This window comes from Enhydra lutris, unplaced genomic scaffold (assembly GCF_002288905.1).
Source record: "Enhydra lutris kenyoni isolate GAN:26980312 unplaced genomic scaffold, ASM228890v2 scaffoldscaffold5, whole genome shotgun sequence".
In the NCBI taxonomy this organism is placed as follows: Eukaryota; Metazoa; Chordata; class Mammalia; order Carnivora; family Mustelidae; genus Enhydra; species Enhydra lutris.
In genome coordinates, this window is record NW_019154089.1 from 6,150,332 (window position 1) to 6,169,551 (window position 19,220).

General features: G+C 40.7%; 1 protein-coding gene across 4 annotated transcripts; it reads left to right on the forward strand.

The window, feature by feature from the left end:
- The first annotated feature begins 1,700 nt into the window (after positions 1–1,700).
- On the forward strand, positions 1,701–18,981 carry LOC111141245 (S-phase kinase associated protein 1). Of its 4 annotated transcripts, none has more exons than XM_022493675.1 (6): positions 1,701–1,834; positions 5,193–5,289; positions 10,507–10,580; positions 14,898–15,041; positions 16,752–16,892; positions 17,574–18,981. In XM_022493675.1, exons 2-6 carry the CDS (start codon positions 5,193–5,195, stop codon positions 17,607–17,609), a joined length of 492 nt encoding a protein of 163 aa, XP_022349383.1. In that variant the 5' UTR covers positions 1,701–1,834; the 3' UTR covers positions 17,610–18,981. The 4 variants fall into 4 exon arrangements, with proteins under 4 accessions (XP_022349383.1, XP_022349386.1, XP_022349382.1 ...); XM_022493678.1 differs by having other exon boundaries at positions 1,721–1,834; positions 5,208–5,289; XM_022493676.1 differs by lacking the exon at positions 1,701–1,834 and adding an exon at positions 2,437–2,575.
- The last annotated feature ends 239 nt before the right edge of the window (positions 18,982–19,220 follow it).

Consider the following 19,220-nt stretch of genomic DNA (forward strand, 5'->3'; position numbering starts at 1 on the left):
TAGGGTACCTGAATCCTGAGCTGCAGAGGGCAGGGCTGTGTTGTGGAAAAAAAGTATGAGAGCTTTAGGTCCTTTCATCTCCCTGCCATCAGCGGTGGCACCTGGCAGACACTGGATACCACAGCAGGTAGACAAAGACCTGGTAACCCAAGAAGCTGCTTGGCCTCCCTGCCCAGTCCCATCCCAGAAGAGCTGTAGGCCTCTGATTTCTTTAGGAGGCCCTGTGTGGAAGTGTCTTTTGTCTCCCTGGCGTCAGGAATCCCATCACATGCCTGGTGGTTAGGTGAGACAGGCGCCTCAGTCTCCTAGGGAGGGGTGGCAATGTTCACCCAGCAGCAATGGGGTGGAGTCTCTCAGAAACCCTGACTGGATGGCATGAGGCGGGGTGGGGGGGGGAGGCGGGCAGTGTTTTGCCACGAACTCTAACCCCTTTCCTTTAGCGTTGGTTTCATCCTATGGACCCAGGGGACTTCAGGGAGCATCCCATACAAGAGTTCTGTGCACGCTGCACCCTGGCTGCCTGGTTCCCCCCCCGAATCATACAGGACTGCCTCACACACGTTTTCGCTCAGTACCTGACTGCTGAGTGAATGGAATTTCGCCGCTAGGGAGGCCTCCTTTCCAGACTTGGGGTTTCGCTGCAGCAAAGGTTCTTGTGGCCTGGAGGCCTGTTTAGAAAACAACGGTAGGCAACAAGGCTGAAGAGCACTACACTGTGCTGTTCTGGATCTGTTCTAAGGCATAAAGCTAGGAAAGGGGGGCGCCTGGGTGGCTCAGTGGATTAAAGCCTCTGCTTTCGGCTCAGGTCATGATCCCAGAGTCCTGGGATCAAGCCCACACCCCCCGCCCCCGCCCCCCGCTCTCTGCTCAGCGGGGAGCCTGCTGGCCTGCCTTTCTGCCTACTTGTGCGCCCTCTCTCTGTCAAATAAATAAGTAAAATCTTTTTTTTTTTTTTTTTAAGATTTTATTTATTTATTTGAGAGAGAGACAGTGAGAGAGAGCATGAGCGAGGAGAAGGTCAGAGGGAGAAGCAGACTCCCCATGGAGCCGGGAGCCCGATGTGGGACTCGATCCCAGGACCCCGGGATCATGACCTGAGCCGAAGGCAGTCGTCCAACCAACTGAGCCACCCAGGCGTCCCAATAAGTAAAATCTTTTTATAAAAAAAAGGCTGGGAAAGGGCAACACACTGCCCCTCATGGGTCATTGTGGAGAGTGAGCTATAACGCATGCCAGATCCAGGGGATATCACTGAGACCCTAAGAGGAATCCCAGAGCGGTGACTGCCATCGCCCATCTGCCATTTTTCCTCCGGGTTCCCACACCCCATCACGAAAGGGGAGTCACCCTCCTCAACACGAAGCCCTCCGCGCCACACACCCACTCGCAGTTTCTAGGCTTTTCAGGACTGGGGTCTTTAATTCGGCTTAGGCCAGCCCCTGCCTGAAGGACCCTTGCAGGCTGCAGAGTGCCCCAGTCAGCCCCGCGTTCCTGCTTTCAGGAGCGAGCCGCGCTTGCGGGAGTGCCGTGGGGTGGGGTGGGGCGGGGGTGCGGGGGGCCGTGTGAGAACGAAGCCCCGCCCCCGCGCCGTCGCGCCCGCCGCCTGCCCGCCCCGCCGTCCTCTGCCTGCGTCAGGCGATCTCGGCGGCCAGCCCCACCACTCTGTGACGCCACGGGCGCCGGGGTCCTCCGCTCCTGCGCCCGCTCTTATAAAGGCCGACGCCGCGCCGCGCCGCCGTAGTGGCCTTGTTCTCCTCCTCTTTTCTCCTCACGTTCCCGAGGTCGCTGTGTTTTTATCAGCCTCCGACCCGCAGTCGGCCTGAGACCGAGCACCGTGAGTGGCCGCCGACCGAGCGGGAAGGGGCGGGGGCGCCGTAGATTGGCGAGCTGGGTGGCCGCACGGTGAGGCTTGGGCCTGCCGGAGGCGGGAAGCACTGGGCCTGGCCTCTCTAAGGCCCAGTGGAACCCGTCGCCCACCCTGTTCTCGGGAGGTGGCGGCAAGCCCCTCTCCTAGCCGCGCGTCCTCATAGCGCCTCGTGGGCGTAGGGGCTGGTGGGCGAGCGGGAGAAGGTGCGAGACGGGCCCGGGATTGGTCCTTCCTCGCACGGGGCGAGTGTCCGCCTGCGGGGAGCTCGGCTTCAAGGCCCAGGCGGCGGCCGGGAGCCTCCTTTGGCCGTGAGCCTGCCGGCCTCCGGGACCCAGGGTGGGGGTGGCGGCGGGGCTTTGAGTGGAGGCCCCTAGGCTGGCGTGGGCGTGCGTTTGTTGTTTTGGTGTCTGGAAGGAGCGTGGCGGTGGGAGTCTGGGAGCGCTGGATTTTCCGCTCGCGTCCTTTCTCTTCCTTTTATCTGGCGTTACTAGTCACCGGTGCTTGGGCTGCACGTTTGCCCAGCAGACTGCTTGCTCCTTCAGAATATTTTTCTCCATTATTTTGCCATAGCCTGGAGTTGGTGAAACAACTGTTGAAATAGCAGATGTTCTCATCATAGTGGTGTGACTTTTAGACGGCCCAATTCTTTCAAAGCCAGACACTTTAAGTTTTACAAGAATTGGAGGTTGACTTGGACAAGGGTCTCAGGTTTGGGTTTTGGGTTCGGGTTTGGGTTTTTCATCAGAGCCTCACAATAGAGTGTATCTGTGTCACAGAGCAGTGCATATTTGTCCATTCAGCTTTCAAAAGGTGTCAGAATTCGGGTCACTGAAAACACAGGTGTTTTCTTTACGTTGTTGATAGAATCTACCTCATGCCATTCACGGAGGGTGATTGATTTTCCAGATAAGGAACTTTAGGAATTGTCTTGCAAGCATGTCAATTCAAGATCTCGTCTGTTATCAATACAGTTTTGAGTTGAATTCTAGCTCTATGACATTAAAAAAAGTTTCTCTTTGAGTGTTAAGTTGGGGATCACAAAATACATTCGATTACAGATTAATCCATTGCTGCCTGCTTATTTAATAAGATCTCAGCTCCCTTAAGAGTAACCTAATACAGAAATTTGACTATGACTAAGCAGATCTGGTTATTTACCAAGAGTTATTTGAAATAAATATGAAATGGTCATCGTGCTTAAAATTTTATCAACTGTATTGCCAGACTTGTCTTTCTTCAGTGTTCATTCCAGTACTATGGAATATAAAAAGAGTATAGAATGTTTTGTAATTAAAAATTGGGTTCACGTTAAAATATTTCTTTGGGGGGTATCTTTTGTTATTGCCTTGTCACAGGGAAGGTCCTATGCTCTGGGCCCTTCTCTATTGAATAGGACAACTGCATTATTGGCAAGCACTAAGCAACATGGAGGAACAGACATATTTGTGAACTGAAAAGTGAAATCTGATTCTCTTCAACCATGGATGAGTGAGAGCAGGATATATCAGTGGCTGATTTTAAAACATAGTTTTACCTTTTTGCTTCCTTTCTCTAACAGCTTATTTGGGAGATGGAAATAATTGTCTAAGAAAAGCCAAATGAATATTTTAACTGATTTAATGGAGGCTTTGATCCTAAAATAGGTGTAGGGAATGTTTTAAATGCCAAATTCTACAGTCTTAATAGTGACATTGCAGGATTATGAATACCTGAGAAGCACGGTCCTTTTAAAATCTGTATTTGATATTTGAAGGGATTATGAAGTAAGTATCAGGTATTGCTGCCCTTCTTTCTTCCCTCAAGAATCTGAAAATAGATTGCTTAGAACTTTAAATTGTAAAGAATAGGTTTTTGTTTTGTTTTGTTTTAGTTTTTGCTAGAACTTAAGTCCTTTGTAGTTAATTGCTTAGCTAATTTTTATCTAAGAGGTATCTTTTTCCCAATGATTCACAATTAATCTGAGTTAATAAATACATTTTTGAAGCAAGTAACAGGTAATTTCTATGAGGATTTTAGCAGAAAAACTTGGACACCTGGACAGTCAGTAATGAAAGATAAAAAGGCCTGTTAAATTTAAGTACCTTATTTGGTTTAGCAGATTAGATTTATTCTTAAAGATATTATTATTTTGTATATTTTACATTGATGCAAACATAAAACAAGAATCTCATACTCTCTTTGGATCACAACTCATTTTTCAATGGTAAGTCTCACTATTGGAAAGTTTGTATTTTATTTGGTAACTTTGTTTATTTTGGACTGACCACCCTCTGGTTTGCAGGTTGATTGTGGCAGCTAACTATAAAGATGAGAATAGTCCGTATTCAGTGACAACAGAAAGACAGGCAAAGGGGTCCCTGGGTGATGCAGTCGGTTAAGTCTCCAGGTTTTGTTTTTGGCTCCAGTCATGATCTCAGGGTGATGGGATTGAGCCCCATGTGGGGTTCCATGCTCAGCACAGAGTCTGCTTAAGATTCTTGCTCCCTCTGTCCCTCCCTCATGTGGGTATGTGCACACATGCATTGTTCCTCTCCTGCTCTCTTTAAAATAAATAAAATTTTTTTTAAAGATTTTATTTATTTATTTGACAGAGAGAGATCACAAGTAGACAGAGAGGCAGGCAGAGAGAGAGAGGGAAGCAGGCTCCCTGCTGAACAGAGAGCCCCACGTGGGGCTCGATCCCATGACCCTGAGATCATGACCCAGGCCGAAGGCAGCGGCTTAACCCACTGAGCCACCCAGGTGCCCCGAAAATAAATAAATTTTTTAAAAAATGCAGGCACAGACTAAATAAGTTTATTTTAAATATATTTTGCATTAAAAATATAGAATGTAAAAAAAATGTAGAATGTAACTCTTAAATTTGTATCAGTAGTAAGTTCAGTAGGGCAAGCCTTAAAAACTTGTGTTCCTAGGAGCTATACTTGGAAAAAATTGATAGCAACACTTCTGTGCTGGCCTGTGAATAACCACTTGCAGTGTTTTACAGGGTTATATAGATAACTACATGGCCTTAGGATTTTATACATAATTTCTTTTCTTTATTTTTTTTTAAAGATTTTAATTATTTATTTGACAGAGATCACAAGTAGGCAGAAAGGCAGGCAGAGAGAAAGGGGGAAGCAGGCTCCCTGCTGAGCAGAGAGCCCAACTCGGGGCTCGATCCCAGGACCCTGGGATCATGACCTGAGTCGAAGGCAGAGGCTTTAACCCACTGAGCCACCCAGGCGCCCCTTATACATAATTTCTAAAAACAGACTAGTTGATGAAATGTATGAAACAAATCTCTCTTAAATTTCAAATTCAATATAATACTTTTTTTTAGATGCCTTCAATTAAGTTGCAGAGTTCCGATGGAGAGATATTTGAAGTTGATGTTGAAATCGCCAAACAGTCTGTGACTATCAAGACCATGTTGGAAGGTAAGTTTATTAGAAGATTTGGCCAGGGAAAGAGGAAGTAATATTTAGTTGGAGATAACCTGTGAACATTGAATTTATACATGGCTCAATTTGTCATTAAATCCTCAAAAGTATGAAGGAGTCAAGTTTACATTTTTTAAATTAAAGAATTAACTGCATCTTTCTGATACAGGACATCCTTTCTGCATTGTCTGAAATAATGGATTTTTTTCATCTAGGGAAGACCATAAGCTAATATTGAAGTGATTTCCAAGCATCAGACAATGGCCCAATTCTGTTTCAAGTGAATTTGGATTCACAGTTTCTAATGAGAAAAAAGTCTCTGAAAAAGAGATACCTTCCTGTATGGTATCTAAATACAGTACTTTGTTTCAACAGAGAAGTAAGCTGAGTAGATGGTAAACTGAGATGTCTTTTTTTTTTTTTTTAACCAAGTTTTCCATTTTGTCCATTTTGTCATTCCTCTGAAACTGCTACAAAGCATATACACAGCACATTGAAGAGGTAAAGATAGAAAACAGGTCCTGAAACATTTTGAAACTTTAGTTAAAGTTAATATTAACCAGTGGAATGGTAGACATTAATAGTATATGGAGACATTACAATTTGATTTCTAGCATTGGTGGAAAAAAAACTAATAAGACTTCTCTTTAGTATTCAGATATCAAAGGTTTTCATGTAGCTTATGCTTAAGAGAAAAGTTACCTGTGAAGCACTAGCTATGGGGGTCAAAGGAAGGTAAGTGTGAAATAGTCTTTGTTCTTGAAGAATTTTTAAACTAGAAAGGGAGAAAGACACCAAACAAGGCAGGCTGTCACATGTAATTAGTGTAATTAGTGTATTAGTGTAGTGTGCCAAGGGGTGCTGGATTCCATCTTGGCTGATGTTATTTTTCAAGCTTATGGAGAAACTACAGTGGATAGTACTAGTGAGATGGTACTTTCAAATCTAGTAAAATTAGAATGTTTTGGGAGATTATTTTGAAGTAAAGTGGACAAGCTGTGTTAGCGAAAAGGAGAGTTGAGGTTTTTAGTTGGGGTTTATTGGTGTGGAATGAGATTGTGATTCTGTAGTTGGTAAAACTCAAGAATGGTTTTGAGAGAAATGGAAAGTGACTTTGAGGTGACCATGTCAGGTATGTTCCGTCCGCCCTCCCACTTCCCAGAAGATTTTTGTATCAGTCTACTAGGCAGTTGAGTAGTATGTGGATCTTGGCCTCTGAGCTGTGGACTTCTGGAGATACATAGACTGTGTGGTGGATTATAGGAGTATTTATGGGAGTAAATGAGGTTGGCGGTCAGCTATATTGGGACGGGAGGCAGGTGTTAAGCAAGTAGAATTCAGAAGTGGAGAATCAGTGGAGTAAGATTTATGGAAGCCAAGGGTAGAGGGAGGCATTTTGAGGTGATCAGAATGATTATCACATTCATATACTGCACTCGGGTCATTTGGAATTTCATAATAGGATTTCTTAACTGGCATTTATTAGGTGTGGTGGAGGCAGAAGCTAGATTGCAGAGTGTGTGTCTTCTATTTTCTAAGCTGGTGACTTATGTTTGCTGATAAAAGCCGAAGGTGTAACTCTTTTGGTAATTAGTACCAATCTTGTGGTGCTTAGAGTTCTGTATCCTGGTAACTTAAATAAATAGATGACTTCTATTTTGTTGTAAATGCTTTGGTATATCCTTCAGTCACTGTTCATCAAGTACCTGTTGAGTGAAGAACTATGGCATGGTCACTAATAAAGAGTGTGAAAGCAATCCAGATGTCCCTAAAGGCAGGTGAATAAGGCTTTATCTAGAAGATGTAGAAACTAATACCAGAATTGCTGCCTGAATACTTGCTTTGGCAGTGAAAGTGCTCTTTATTTCATCTCGTTGGTGTCTGGCACACTGATCTCTCCTGTGCTGCTTCAAAGAGGCATTTGCCTAGTGTAAGAACATAGGGCTCCTTGAAGATTTTCCATGCCCCCTTTGATCACTGAAGCAAGTGGAGTGATAGACAGCAACAGTTAAATGATTCTTTTCTTCCATAGCCTTTGGGCATCAAAGGTGATTGGCTTTAAGTACTAGTGGCTTATATAGAATTCTAGCCTGTTCAGGATTGGAGTCAGTTGAATTTGGCATCTGCAGTATCTCTGATTATGAGTTTTTTGTGCCTTAGAAAACAGGAATAAAACCTAATCACAGGATAATCAGAAGTGAAAATCTTGGCATGGGTACATGTGGATTGACTGATTTGTTCAGGTCCAGGATGTGGTATCAAGATAAAGTTGTCTTTCAGAAGTCCTTGAAACTAAATAGCTTAAAGGCATGACTGTTGATACTTGTGCATTCAGTCTAAAAGTAGAAAAGACCTTGTGCATCCTTAGTTTAAATGCTAGAGAAGTGATCCTAAGGCCCTTATTTTTAATATGACTTATAAGCCTTCTTCCAAATAATGTTTGGATCTAAACCAGTTGGTCTTCTGTATTATATTTCCTGTACTATCTTGATTCCCCAAACACAAGTATTTTATATAGTGTAACTTCTTATTCTTTCCTGATTAAGAATAGTTCATACTAGTACAGGAAAAGCAAAAGTGGGCTTAGTCCAAATTAACACAGTCATTTTTATAGTTTTACTCTAGGTTGAGATGGGATCAGGGAATAACATTGGTAGAAAGGAGGAGACTAAATGAGTGATCCATCTCTGCAACAAAATAAGATAAATTTTGAATCTGCTCTGCTCTTTACCACTCCAGTGAAACTGCTTGCTAAGCTCAGTGGCCTCCATGTTCTCAAGTGCATCATTTTCTGTTTGATTTCTCATCTAGACCAGTTGACCCCATTTGATCATCCCCTTCTACATTCCACTTCCAGGATACTTTACTGAGCTTTTTGTCTTCTCATCTTTATTGCTTGTAGTTCCCGAGGACTGGCTTAATTATTGGACCTTTTCATTATATTTATTCTCCTTCGTTTCCTTGGTTATCTCACTTAGACTGATAGTGTTATAAGCTATCTGTATATCAGTTCCCCAAACTATCCTCTTTTGATTTTTAGACTTGGCGTATGTATGTATGTATGTATGTATGTATTTATTTATTTTTTAAGATTTTATTTTTTTATTTGTCAGGGACAGAGGGAGAGAGAGCGAGCGAGCACAGGCAGACAGAGAGGCGGGCAGAGGCAGAGGGAGAAGCAGACTCTCTGCTGAGCAAGCAGCCCTATGTGGGACTCGATCCCAGGACCCTGGGATCATGACCCGAGCCGAAGGCAGCCACCCAACCAACTGAGCCACCCAGGCGTCCCTAGACTTGGCATATTTAACTGCTTGGTCTATTTGTATGTCTTTATAGGTACCTCAGACTTAGGAAACTAAGTTCTTAATTCCCAGCCCTTCAAAATAACAGTTCTCTGGTAGCCTTCCCCATATCAGTTAATGGCAACTCCAGTGGCAGTTTCATCCATTGAGTTCCTCATGTCATAAACCTTAGTCTTCCCTTACTCACATTGTACTTGCCATCTGTTGGCAAATCTTTTTGCCTCTACCATCAAAATGCATAGAGAATTGGATCATTTCTTCTTCCATAGCTGTAAACCTGTATAGGCCACCATCTTGTGCTAGGATTATTGCCAGCCCCATAGTTGATTTCCTTCTTTTCTCTGCTCCTCACTGCCATCTCTTCCCAATACAGTCGCCAAAATGTTCGAGACCCTGTTATCGTCAGGTCTCCTGTCACTGGTCTCATCTAGTTCTTTCACCCTTGCTAACCATGCTCTAGCAACACTAGATTGCTTTAGTGTTAATAGAACATGCCAGAATGTCCTCTCAGAAGGCCTTTGTGTTTATGACTTCTACTGCTTAGGTGTTCTCTCTCCTTTAGGATTTTACTACACAGTATCATCTTGTCAGTGAGACATCTTGAGCAGTTCTATCTAAAATTGTAACAGTTCTTTTCTATCCTTCCATATTCATTGCTGACTCCCCACTGCCTAGGACACCTGTTACCTATCAAAAATTTAAATGGTTTGACTGAACACTGGCCATGTCAGCATAACTGATACTCAGCTATAAGCAGTATAGAGCTGAAGTAACTTTTGGCCTCTAATATTGGTACTTGCTAACTACTAATTAACTGTGGGCAGCTCTTTTTTAAGTCATGTAGAAACTGGAGGACAGACACATTTGGCGTGAAAAAATACTCTTATTTAGAATCTTTATATAATAGGGATTTTAATTTTAAGTTTTTTCTTTGAACTTAACCAATCACTTTGAGAATTTGAAAGTTAGGCTTTTTATCAGAACAACCTGTAGATTCAAAATTATAGATAATATGTATATGATGAATAATGGGTATACATTGAAATTGAATCCCTCAACCCACATTGTTGTTAACTTCCCTACACATAATATTAATAATTTGTTATGTATACTTCTGGAGATATTTTAAATCTAAATATATAAGCGTAGGGGCACCTGGGTGGCTTAGTCAGTTAAATGTCCGCCTTTGCCTCAGGTCATGTTCCCAGGGTCCTGGGATCAAGCCCCATGTACCAGCTCCCTGCTCATCGGGGAGTCTGCTTCCCCCTCTCCTGCTCCCCCTGCTTGTGCATGTGCTCTCTCTGTCAAATAAATGAGATCTTTTAAAAATATATATATTTTTTTAAATAAATAAATATATACGTCTATACCCATTTTTATTCAGATAACATTTTCTTATACCTGGCTTTTAACAGCTTTAATCCTGAAATCATACCAAGTATGTATGGAGCTGCCTGCCTTATTTTTGTCAGTGGCTGCATGATTTGTTGTGTATGTATATATACATATTTGGGCTTCGGGTTTTAATAGATTGAGATTCCGTTACTTGAAATGCTTTTTATTCTGTTTTTCTAAATGCTGCCCATCTAGAGATTTTGGTATAAAAAGTAAGGATAATGGTCTGGATTTGATGCCTCCAGCCCACATGGCTTTCTAGTCATCTCAGTCCCTTTGTTACTTTTCTTCCTAATTAAGGATTCTATTTATGTAATATCCTGTGTTTGTCTACTCAAACAACTTTATATAGTTTTGTGTGGTTTATGGACCTCTTATCAGGAACTGCTAGTTTTTAAGTGCTCATAAGAAAACTATTTTAAGTAGAATACTTTTCATGTTTGTTACTTGTTTGAGATATCTGGTTGGTGTAAATATTAGAATTGGGAAATACTGACAAGTCTCTTGGTTTTCTTAGATTTGGGAATGGACGATGAAGGAGATGATGATCCAGTTCCTCTACCAAATGTTAATGCAGCAATATTAAAAAAGGTAAAGCAACAAACTGTGTACTTGAATATGCACATTTCTTTTGTCATTGAACATCTGGGCGGTCTTCCTATACTGCGGATTAGGACTCTAAATGTCTGTTGTAATTATTTAATCAGGCCCTGTGAATATTTGATTTGTGTAGTTTTTGTTTTTTGTTTTTTGTTTTTTGTTTTTTGTTTTTTTTTTTTGAGTAGGTTCCATCCCCAGTGCAGAGCCCAATGTGGGGCTTGAACTTAGCACCCTGACATTAAGACCTGAGCTGAGATCAAGAGTCGGACACTTAAACTGACTGTGCCACCCAGTCACCCTGAGTTCTGTAGTCTTTTGTTGTTTTTTGATTAACATATAATGTATTACTTGTTTCAGGGGTAGTTCTGTAGTCTTTTTGATTAACATTTAAATTACTGAAGTATGACTGTATGTGCTTAGCAAAAAGGAAAAATTTTTTTGTTTGTCCACTGGATAGCTCTAGCCTCAAAGAAGCTTGAGAACAAAGGTATCCCCACCCTTGATCACCTTACCTTGTGTTTTAAGCATAAAAGGCTCTTGACATTGAATAGAATCTTAGTGTTCCAGGGCACATGGCTCCATAACAGAACCAGGTATTTAATGGGATACTCATTTGGAGAAACAGCACCCAGTTTTTACAAGGCAGAGGAAATTAACTAGGCTTAGAAATGGGAATGGTTGGTTCCATTTGGCCCTTTTCTCAGAGATTTTCAAAAGTCATTAGCCATACGCAATTTCATCTTCTACTTTCTCTTGACTCTGGTGTGAGATGCAGCTGTGCTGCATATTTTTCCATATCTTACCATAATTGACTTATCAGTTCTTTTAATTGCCCTGAACTGGGTTAAAAAGTGATTCTCTAAGCCTGAACATTTTTTACGCATGTTACTGACCATTTATATTTTCTTCTTTGTTTTCCCTTGCATGTCTTTTTTACGGGCTTTTAAAAAATTGTTATAAATACATAACATAAAAATTACCATTTTTAACTTCCTTACGTGGACAGTTCAGTGGCATTAAATACATTTGCACTGCTGTGCAATCACCATGACTCACTGTCTCCAGAAAATTTTCATCATTGCAAACTGAAACTGTACCCTTTAAACAACTCCTCAATACTCCCTGCCTCCAGCCCCTTGTAACCACTATTCTGTTCTCTGTCTCTATGAATTGGACTGTTGAGGTTACCTTCTAACGTGGGATTATACAATATTTGTCTTTTTGTTTCTGGTTTATTTTACTTTGCATAATGTTTTCAAGGTTCATCCATTTTGTAGTCTAGTGGGCTTTTTTTTTAAGATTTTAAATTAAAAAAAAATTTTTTTTTAAGATTTTATTTATTTGTCACACACATCACAAGTAGGCAGAGAGGCAGGCAGAGAGAGAGGGGGAAGCAGGCTCCCTGCTGAGCAGAAAGCCCTATGCGGGACTCTATCCCAGGACCCTGAGATCATGACCTGAGTTGAAGGCAGAGGCTTAACCCACTGAGCCACCCAGGTGCCCCTTTAGTGGGCTTTTTATAGGAGTCATTTATATAGCATTTCTCATTTCTATCACTTTGTGTTCTCTTATGTCATTTTACAGTATTTTATGGTTTAGAAGCTTTATATTTTATGTAGTTAGAGCTTCTGGGTTTTGTCTTGCAATTAACATTATATTTTATACTAATGTAAAGTGCATCTAGAAGGACTTATGTTTGCAGTCATTCAGTTGCTGGTATTTTTTAGGTGCTGGAGGTATAGCAGTGAACCAGAGACAATCTTTGCCCTTAGGGAATTAACATTCTAAAACTGGGGGAAATGTATAATGTAAGAAATATGTCAGATGGGAAAGCTATGGATTATAAGTGGGTTGATTGGTGGAGAGTTAGCAATTTTTAAAATAAACTGGTCAGGAAATGCCTTACTGAGAAGTTGATCTTTTTTTTTTCTCCCGAAGATTTTATTTATTTGATAGAGATCACAAGTAGGCAGAGAGAAAGAGGAAGAAGTAGGCTCCCTGCTGAGCAGAGAGCCTAATGCATGATGCAGGGCTAGATCCCAGGAGCCTGAGATCATGACCTGAGCCGAAGGCAGAGGCTTAACCTGATGAGCCACCCAGGCGCCCCGAGAAGTTGATCTTTGAATAAAGAGATGAATATGTGGAGGAAGAGAATTGTGGGCATTGGGAACAAGTGCAGTGACCCCAAGACAAGAGCATGCTCTACCTTTTGAGGAAAGGTGGGGAGGCACGTGTGCTGACTGGAGCATAATGAATAAGCAAGGAGTTAGTACGGAAGGTCAGTTGATGGGCTGGGTGATATAGAGCCTCTTCTGAGAGTAAGTTTTTTTAATCTGTTTGCATTGTTAAGTCTTAGGCATATTTAAGCTTATGCATTGAATAATTAAATGATCTAAAAACTGTAAAAGTACACAGTAAAATCTCCCATCCTTGTCTCTATCGGACCTGAAACCCCCTCAAGTAAGAATAATCAACATTAATTTCTTAATACTCTTTTAAGAGTTATTTTTAATGCCTATGTAAACTAATACTAATTGCTGTTTTTTTTTTTACACAACTGGAATACTTCTTAAAAAGATACTGTTTATTTCATAAAGACTCGTATTTTGGTTTTTTCTTCCAGAAATAGTTCTTTCCTTTTTTTACCTCCTAACAGTATTATTTCTCACCTCTGCCATTTTTTCAGCATTATTTCATTATTTCTCTAATATTATGTACTATGAACTAAATTTAATACAAAAAAGTGATATTACACAGCAAATACCCTGCCACCCAGATTCCACAACTTAACACTTTTAGTGTTGATTTTGGTCTTTATGATGGCACATGTGGTCTAACCTGCTTCCTGAAACTTGATATATGTTTACCTCTTTGTTCTTTTTTTTTTTTTTTTAACTTTTTTTTAAGATTTTTTTTTTTTTTAAGATTTTGTTTATTTATTTGACAGAGATCACAAGTAGGCAGAGAGGCAGGCAGAGGGAGAGAGAGGGGGAAGCAGGCTCCCCACCGAGCAGAGAGCCCGATACGGGGCTCGATCCCAGGACCCTGGGATCATGACCTGAGCCGAAGTCAGAGGCTTTAACCCACTGAGCCACCCAGGCACCCCAGGATTTTATTTTTTGTAACAGAGAGAGAGATTGCTTCTCGGCCTTTTGGCTAAGATCAAGTGTAACAGAGAGAGAGATGACGAGAGAGGGAACACAAGCAGGGGGAGTGGGAGAGCCTGGGCAGGGAGCCTGATGCAGGCTCAATCCCAAGACTCTGGGATCATAACCTGAACTGAAGACAGACGCTCAATGACTGAGCCACCCAGGTGCCCCTGTTTAGTACTTTGTTCTTATACTCAGTTATCTTATGGTATTTAGAATTGGTTGGTGATAATGTATTCACATCCTCATCTTTACTAGGTAGTTGCTAGATTACTTTTCAAAGGTGTTACACCATTTTACACTTTCCAGTATAAAAGTTCTTGTTGTCCTTACAATATTGCCCGTGATGAGTATCAAAATTTTAATTTGGGGGGGGGTCATTCTAAAGTAGGACCTGACTGGAGTGTTGATTTTTGTATCTAATGAGACTGAGCATTTTCTCCAGTTTGAGTATTCAGATTTCCTTTGTGAATAGCCTGTTCATATCTGTAGCCCGTTTTTTTTGTAGTGTTTTTTTTTTTTTTTAAGATTTTATTTATTTATTTGACAGAGAGATCACAAGTAGGCAGAGAGGCAGGCAGAGAGAGAGAGAAGGAAACAGGCTCCCTGCTGAGCAGAGAGCCCAATGTGGGACTCGATCCCAGGACCCTGAGATCATGACCTGAGCCGAAGGCAGAGGTTGTAACCCACTGAGCCACCCAGGTGCCCTGTAGTGGTTTTTTTCCAAGCAACGTCGGGCTCAGACTCACGATCCTGAAATCAAGAGTCACGTGCTCTGCTGACTGAGCCAGCCAGGTGCCCACTTTTTAGTGATTTTTTAAGATTTATGTTCTAGAGGGTAATCCATTGCTGCTTATTCATGTTGCACATATTTTCCACTCATAATCCTGTCTGACTTCATGTATATTTTTTTGCGCAGGAGCTTTTTAATGTGGCGAAGTAATCTCTCTGCCTGGTTTTTTTTTTAAGATCTTTTAGCCTCTAGGGTTGTGAAGATTCCTCAAGCTTTGGTTTTGCTTTTCAAGCTCAGCCAGTAATTTGCTTACTCAAGTCAGCTTCTAGCTAGCTCTTAGCCCATTGTAGGAATAACTCTGCCCCAGTAGTGGAACGAGTACCTTGTGACGTAATGCCACAAAGGAATGAACTTTCTTTGTTCCAGGTCATTCAGTGGTGCACCCACCACAAGGATGACCCCCCTCCTCCTGAGGATGATGAGAACAAAGAAAAGCGGACAGATGATATCCCTGTTTGGGACCAAGAATTCCTGAAAGTTGACCAAGGAACACTGTTTGAACTTATTCTGGTATGTTTTTAATGCATTCTTTAAGATATCTCTAGTTCAGAGCCTTATCACTTGTAACAGAGTTTGTTAAATTCATTGTTACTGAACTTTAATTCTCTCTAAACTCAAATGCAGTGATATATTTAAATTCACATATTAACAATCATGTTAAATGCAAATGGTCTAAACACAACAAGTCAAGGGTACAGATTATCACATTGGATTAAAAAAAAAAGATTCAGCTATGCTGTCTCCAGAACACCCACTTTAAAGACACACTTAGTTTTACAGGGTGGAAGAGTAAATTACGCTACTACTAATCAAAAGAAAACTGCAGTGACTTTTTTTTTTTTTTAAGATTTTATTTATTTATTTGACAGAGATCACAAGTAGGCAGAGAAGCAGACAGAGAGAGAGGAGGAAGCAGGCTCCCTGCTGAGCAGAGAGCCCGATGCGGGGCTCAATCCCAGGACCCTGGGATCATGACCTGAGCCGAAGGCAGAGGCTTTAACCCACTGAGCCACCCAGGCGCCCCTGCAGTGACTATTTTAAAGTAGATTTCAGAGCAAAGAATATCACTGAGGTTAAAGAGGGTCATTGCATAATGATAAAGGGATCAGTCCATTATTAAGAGGCTAGTGTAGTCCTAAATGCTAAAAGAATTTCCAAAAAGTGAAACAAAAACTAATAGAACTCAAAGTATAAATAGATAAATCCACTGTCTGCTGTCTCTCCTTAATTGATAAAACAAGTAGAATGAGGAAGGATATAGAAGTTTTGAATAATACTATTGACAAACTTGTTCTGATAGACATTTATAGAACATTAAATCTCTTGACAGCAGAATACCTTGTCAGGTGTATACAATTAAGATTGGCATGTTCGAGGTAAAAAACAAGTCTCAAATTTGAAAGGATTCAAGGCATACACACTGTGATTTCCAATCACAGTGAAATTAAATTAGAAGTCCATGAGCAAAAGCTATCTGGAAAAACTTAAGTAACTTCTCAGTAACCTATGAGTCAAAGAAGAAATTGAAAGAAAAATTGGAAGAGAGAATTAGAAATTTTATGCCAGAAAGTATTTTGATCTGAATGGAAATAAAACCCAACTTATGAAAATGTGTGAGATGTAGCAGAAGTAGTATTCAGAGGGAAGTTGGTAGCTGAAACACCTATATTGGAAAAGAAGAAAAGTTTCATTAAAGAAAAAAGGAAAGGAAAAAAGTTTCAAATCAGTGATCAAAGTTTTTACCTTAAACTAATCAAAGATGAAATGTAACCCAAAGAAAGGAAATGTTAAAGGTAAGAGCAGAAATCTATATAAACAGAAAACAGAGAAAACCAAAGAAACCAAAAGCTTATTCTTTGAGAAGATCAATAAAATGCAATGCTTTTACTGCTTCTGCCTCTTTAAATATTTTTGTCAAGATTTGCCATGTGGTGCTTGTGTGCCCATGAGAACACACGAACACACCCACAAGTAGTGGCCATTCTTCACCATTTAAGGTAGTGTGGTTTGCTTAAGGCAGCAGCAGGACTCCCTATTATAGAAGGTGTAATGAAGGGGATGTATGAAAATATTTCACAGAAGAAGCTGATTTTCCCGTTAATTTCATAAACTTAACTAGTATTTTTAGTTTAATTAGGTATGGATTTACAATCCATATTTAGTTTAAAACATCACATATACTTTAATGTAATATACTTTAATGAAAACAATCACTTCCAGGCTGCGAACTACTTAGACATCAAAGGTTTGCTTGATGTAACATGCAAGACTGTTGCCAATATGATCAAGGGGAAAACTCCGGAGGAGATCCGCAAGACCTTCAATATCAAAAATGACTTTACTGAAGAAGAGGAAGCCCAGGTAGGTTGCTCACGGCTTGTTTCTGATCACATGCTTTAAAAAAACAAAACAAAACTCAAAACTTGCCTGGAGAAGATGTGTCTCTATCAAGGAGACTTGATTTGAAGGATGGTAATAGGTACTTTCTTTGTCATAAAAATACTCTTGTTGAGAGACTGGCCTGTCTTTGAGTCTAACCACTTATATGCTACTGCTCTTGTATAATCATAAGAACAATTAGTTTTCAACCATAAGGGCTCTTTGGTATTTCCTCCTTCACAGTTCCTGGTTTGGGCACCTGGGACCTTAAAGGTAACCCATAACTGTGTGACTTCAGAATAGCAACCCCTGTGGGTGTTCTGCCAGGATACTTGAAAGCTAAGACTTGTGAATGGGAGAAGAAATGAATCACAGTGTTGACACAGCTACAAACTGAAATAATGTGAATGAAGTATTTGAATTTGCTGTTAGCTCTGGTGTCTGAAACTTTTAATTGCCCATTGCCTTTGCTTTTTTGATAAGTTCAGCAGGGCAGAATAAAAACCTAGGGAGGCGAAGAAGGGTAAGGAGGTGTACTCGTAACTGGATATTTTTCTAGTTTTCCATCTGTCCCTTTGTGACCCTCCTCACAGGCTGTTAATGAATCATTAGGTAGTAGTCTTAAGACTACTTAAGGTACTTCCTTATATCTGTCTCTTCTAGGTACGCAAAGAGAACCAGTGGTGTGAAGAGAAGTGAAATGTTATGCCTGACACTGTAACACTGTAAGGATTGTTCCAAATACTAGTTGCACTGCTCTGTTTATAATTGTTAATATTAGACAAACAGTAGACAAATGGCAGCAGCAAATCAGTTGTTTAAGCAGAATATTGTCCTCCTTGCATGTGTAGTTTGAGTACAGATTCCAAACTTATGGCTGAGTTTCTTCTAGTACGATCAAAAGTTTTTTTTCTTTGCTCTAAATAAACCTGAACTGTGAGTTCTCTGTAGAAGGTGGCATTTTGGGCTTTCCCTCTCTTTGTAAAGTGATTTCTGCCTAGTTTATTGTCTAGTTAACTTTAGTTTAATGACCTTTTAAAAGTTGGCATTGTAAATAAAACAAGTTGAAAAAAGTTTTCTGAAATAGAATTAACAACGTATTATCTTTATTCATGAGTTGGAAACTGGAAAAATGCTACTTGAGGTAAATGTTTTGAGTGGGATTATTAGGGTGTCTTCCAGCTTCCTGGAGTCAAGGAGTACCACTGGTATTGATTAGCCTGTATGTAGCAGGGCTCCCTTAATTGGATCTAAGGACTTGTTTTTGCATTTTTAATTCTCAGCTTTGAATATGTTGGCTAGAGACCGAGTTACTACTAAATTTGTGGTTCGGGGGGAAATGTAACTAGCCAGTCTGTTAGCTTTTCGATTAAAAAAGACAAATAACCCATGCGGTGTGTCATCTTTTTATAATCAGTGATCCCATGTGGGGTAAACTTCACACTACTTGCATGTAAAAAAAATAATTTAACCTTTAACGTTAAAGTGTCTGGAAAAACCTAGAAAGCATCCATCACGAATGCAAGATACTTTCAATAAAAAATAAGTTATGTAGTAGGTGGCAAATGGTTTGCTTTTTTGTACTTAACTGTGTCTCTTCACTTATAAATGAGTTAAGTATATGTGTGGTCGTGTAGCTGGAGACAGCTTGCAGAAAGTTGATGTCCTAGCTTGCTGGAGGCTGCTGACCTAGCAGCTGGGTTCTGATAGACTCGTGTCTCTCCTGATTGTCATGATCTGGTTCATTGGAACCAGTGCTTCAGTTCTTAATTAACTGGTGTGTGTGGCTGTACAGAACTGCACTGTCCGTTTACAGTAGAACAAAGTTGTCCTGGTGTTTGAGATGGCTTACAAATTGTTATGTCCCTTTCTTTCCTCCTTGTGTTCCCTTTTTTCTTGCTTTCCCATTTAGCATCATCTGTATTCACATGTAGTCTTACTGCATTCTCTTCATGTTTACTGTGAGCTCTTTTGGCTCAGATTATTTGCTGATAGTAGTTTGCCTTTATAGTTCATTTCTCGTTTGCCCCGAATCTGTATCTGACTTAATAAAGTCCCATATGCTGTCTCAGATGAATTCCTATTTGTTGTCTTTACCAGAGATTGCAAATTACAGCCCATGTGTGGATGAAATCTAGCCCACAACTTATTTTTGCAGTCTTTGTTTTGGTTTTATGTTTTTAAAGGATTATTAAAAACTCAATATAGGAGACTGAATTTGACCAACAAGCCTAAAATGTTTACTCCCTGGCCTTTGAGAGGAAAAGTTTGCCAGCCCTTATGACTTCTTCTGGATTCCTCATTCCATTT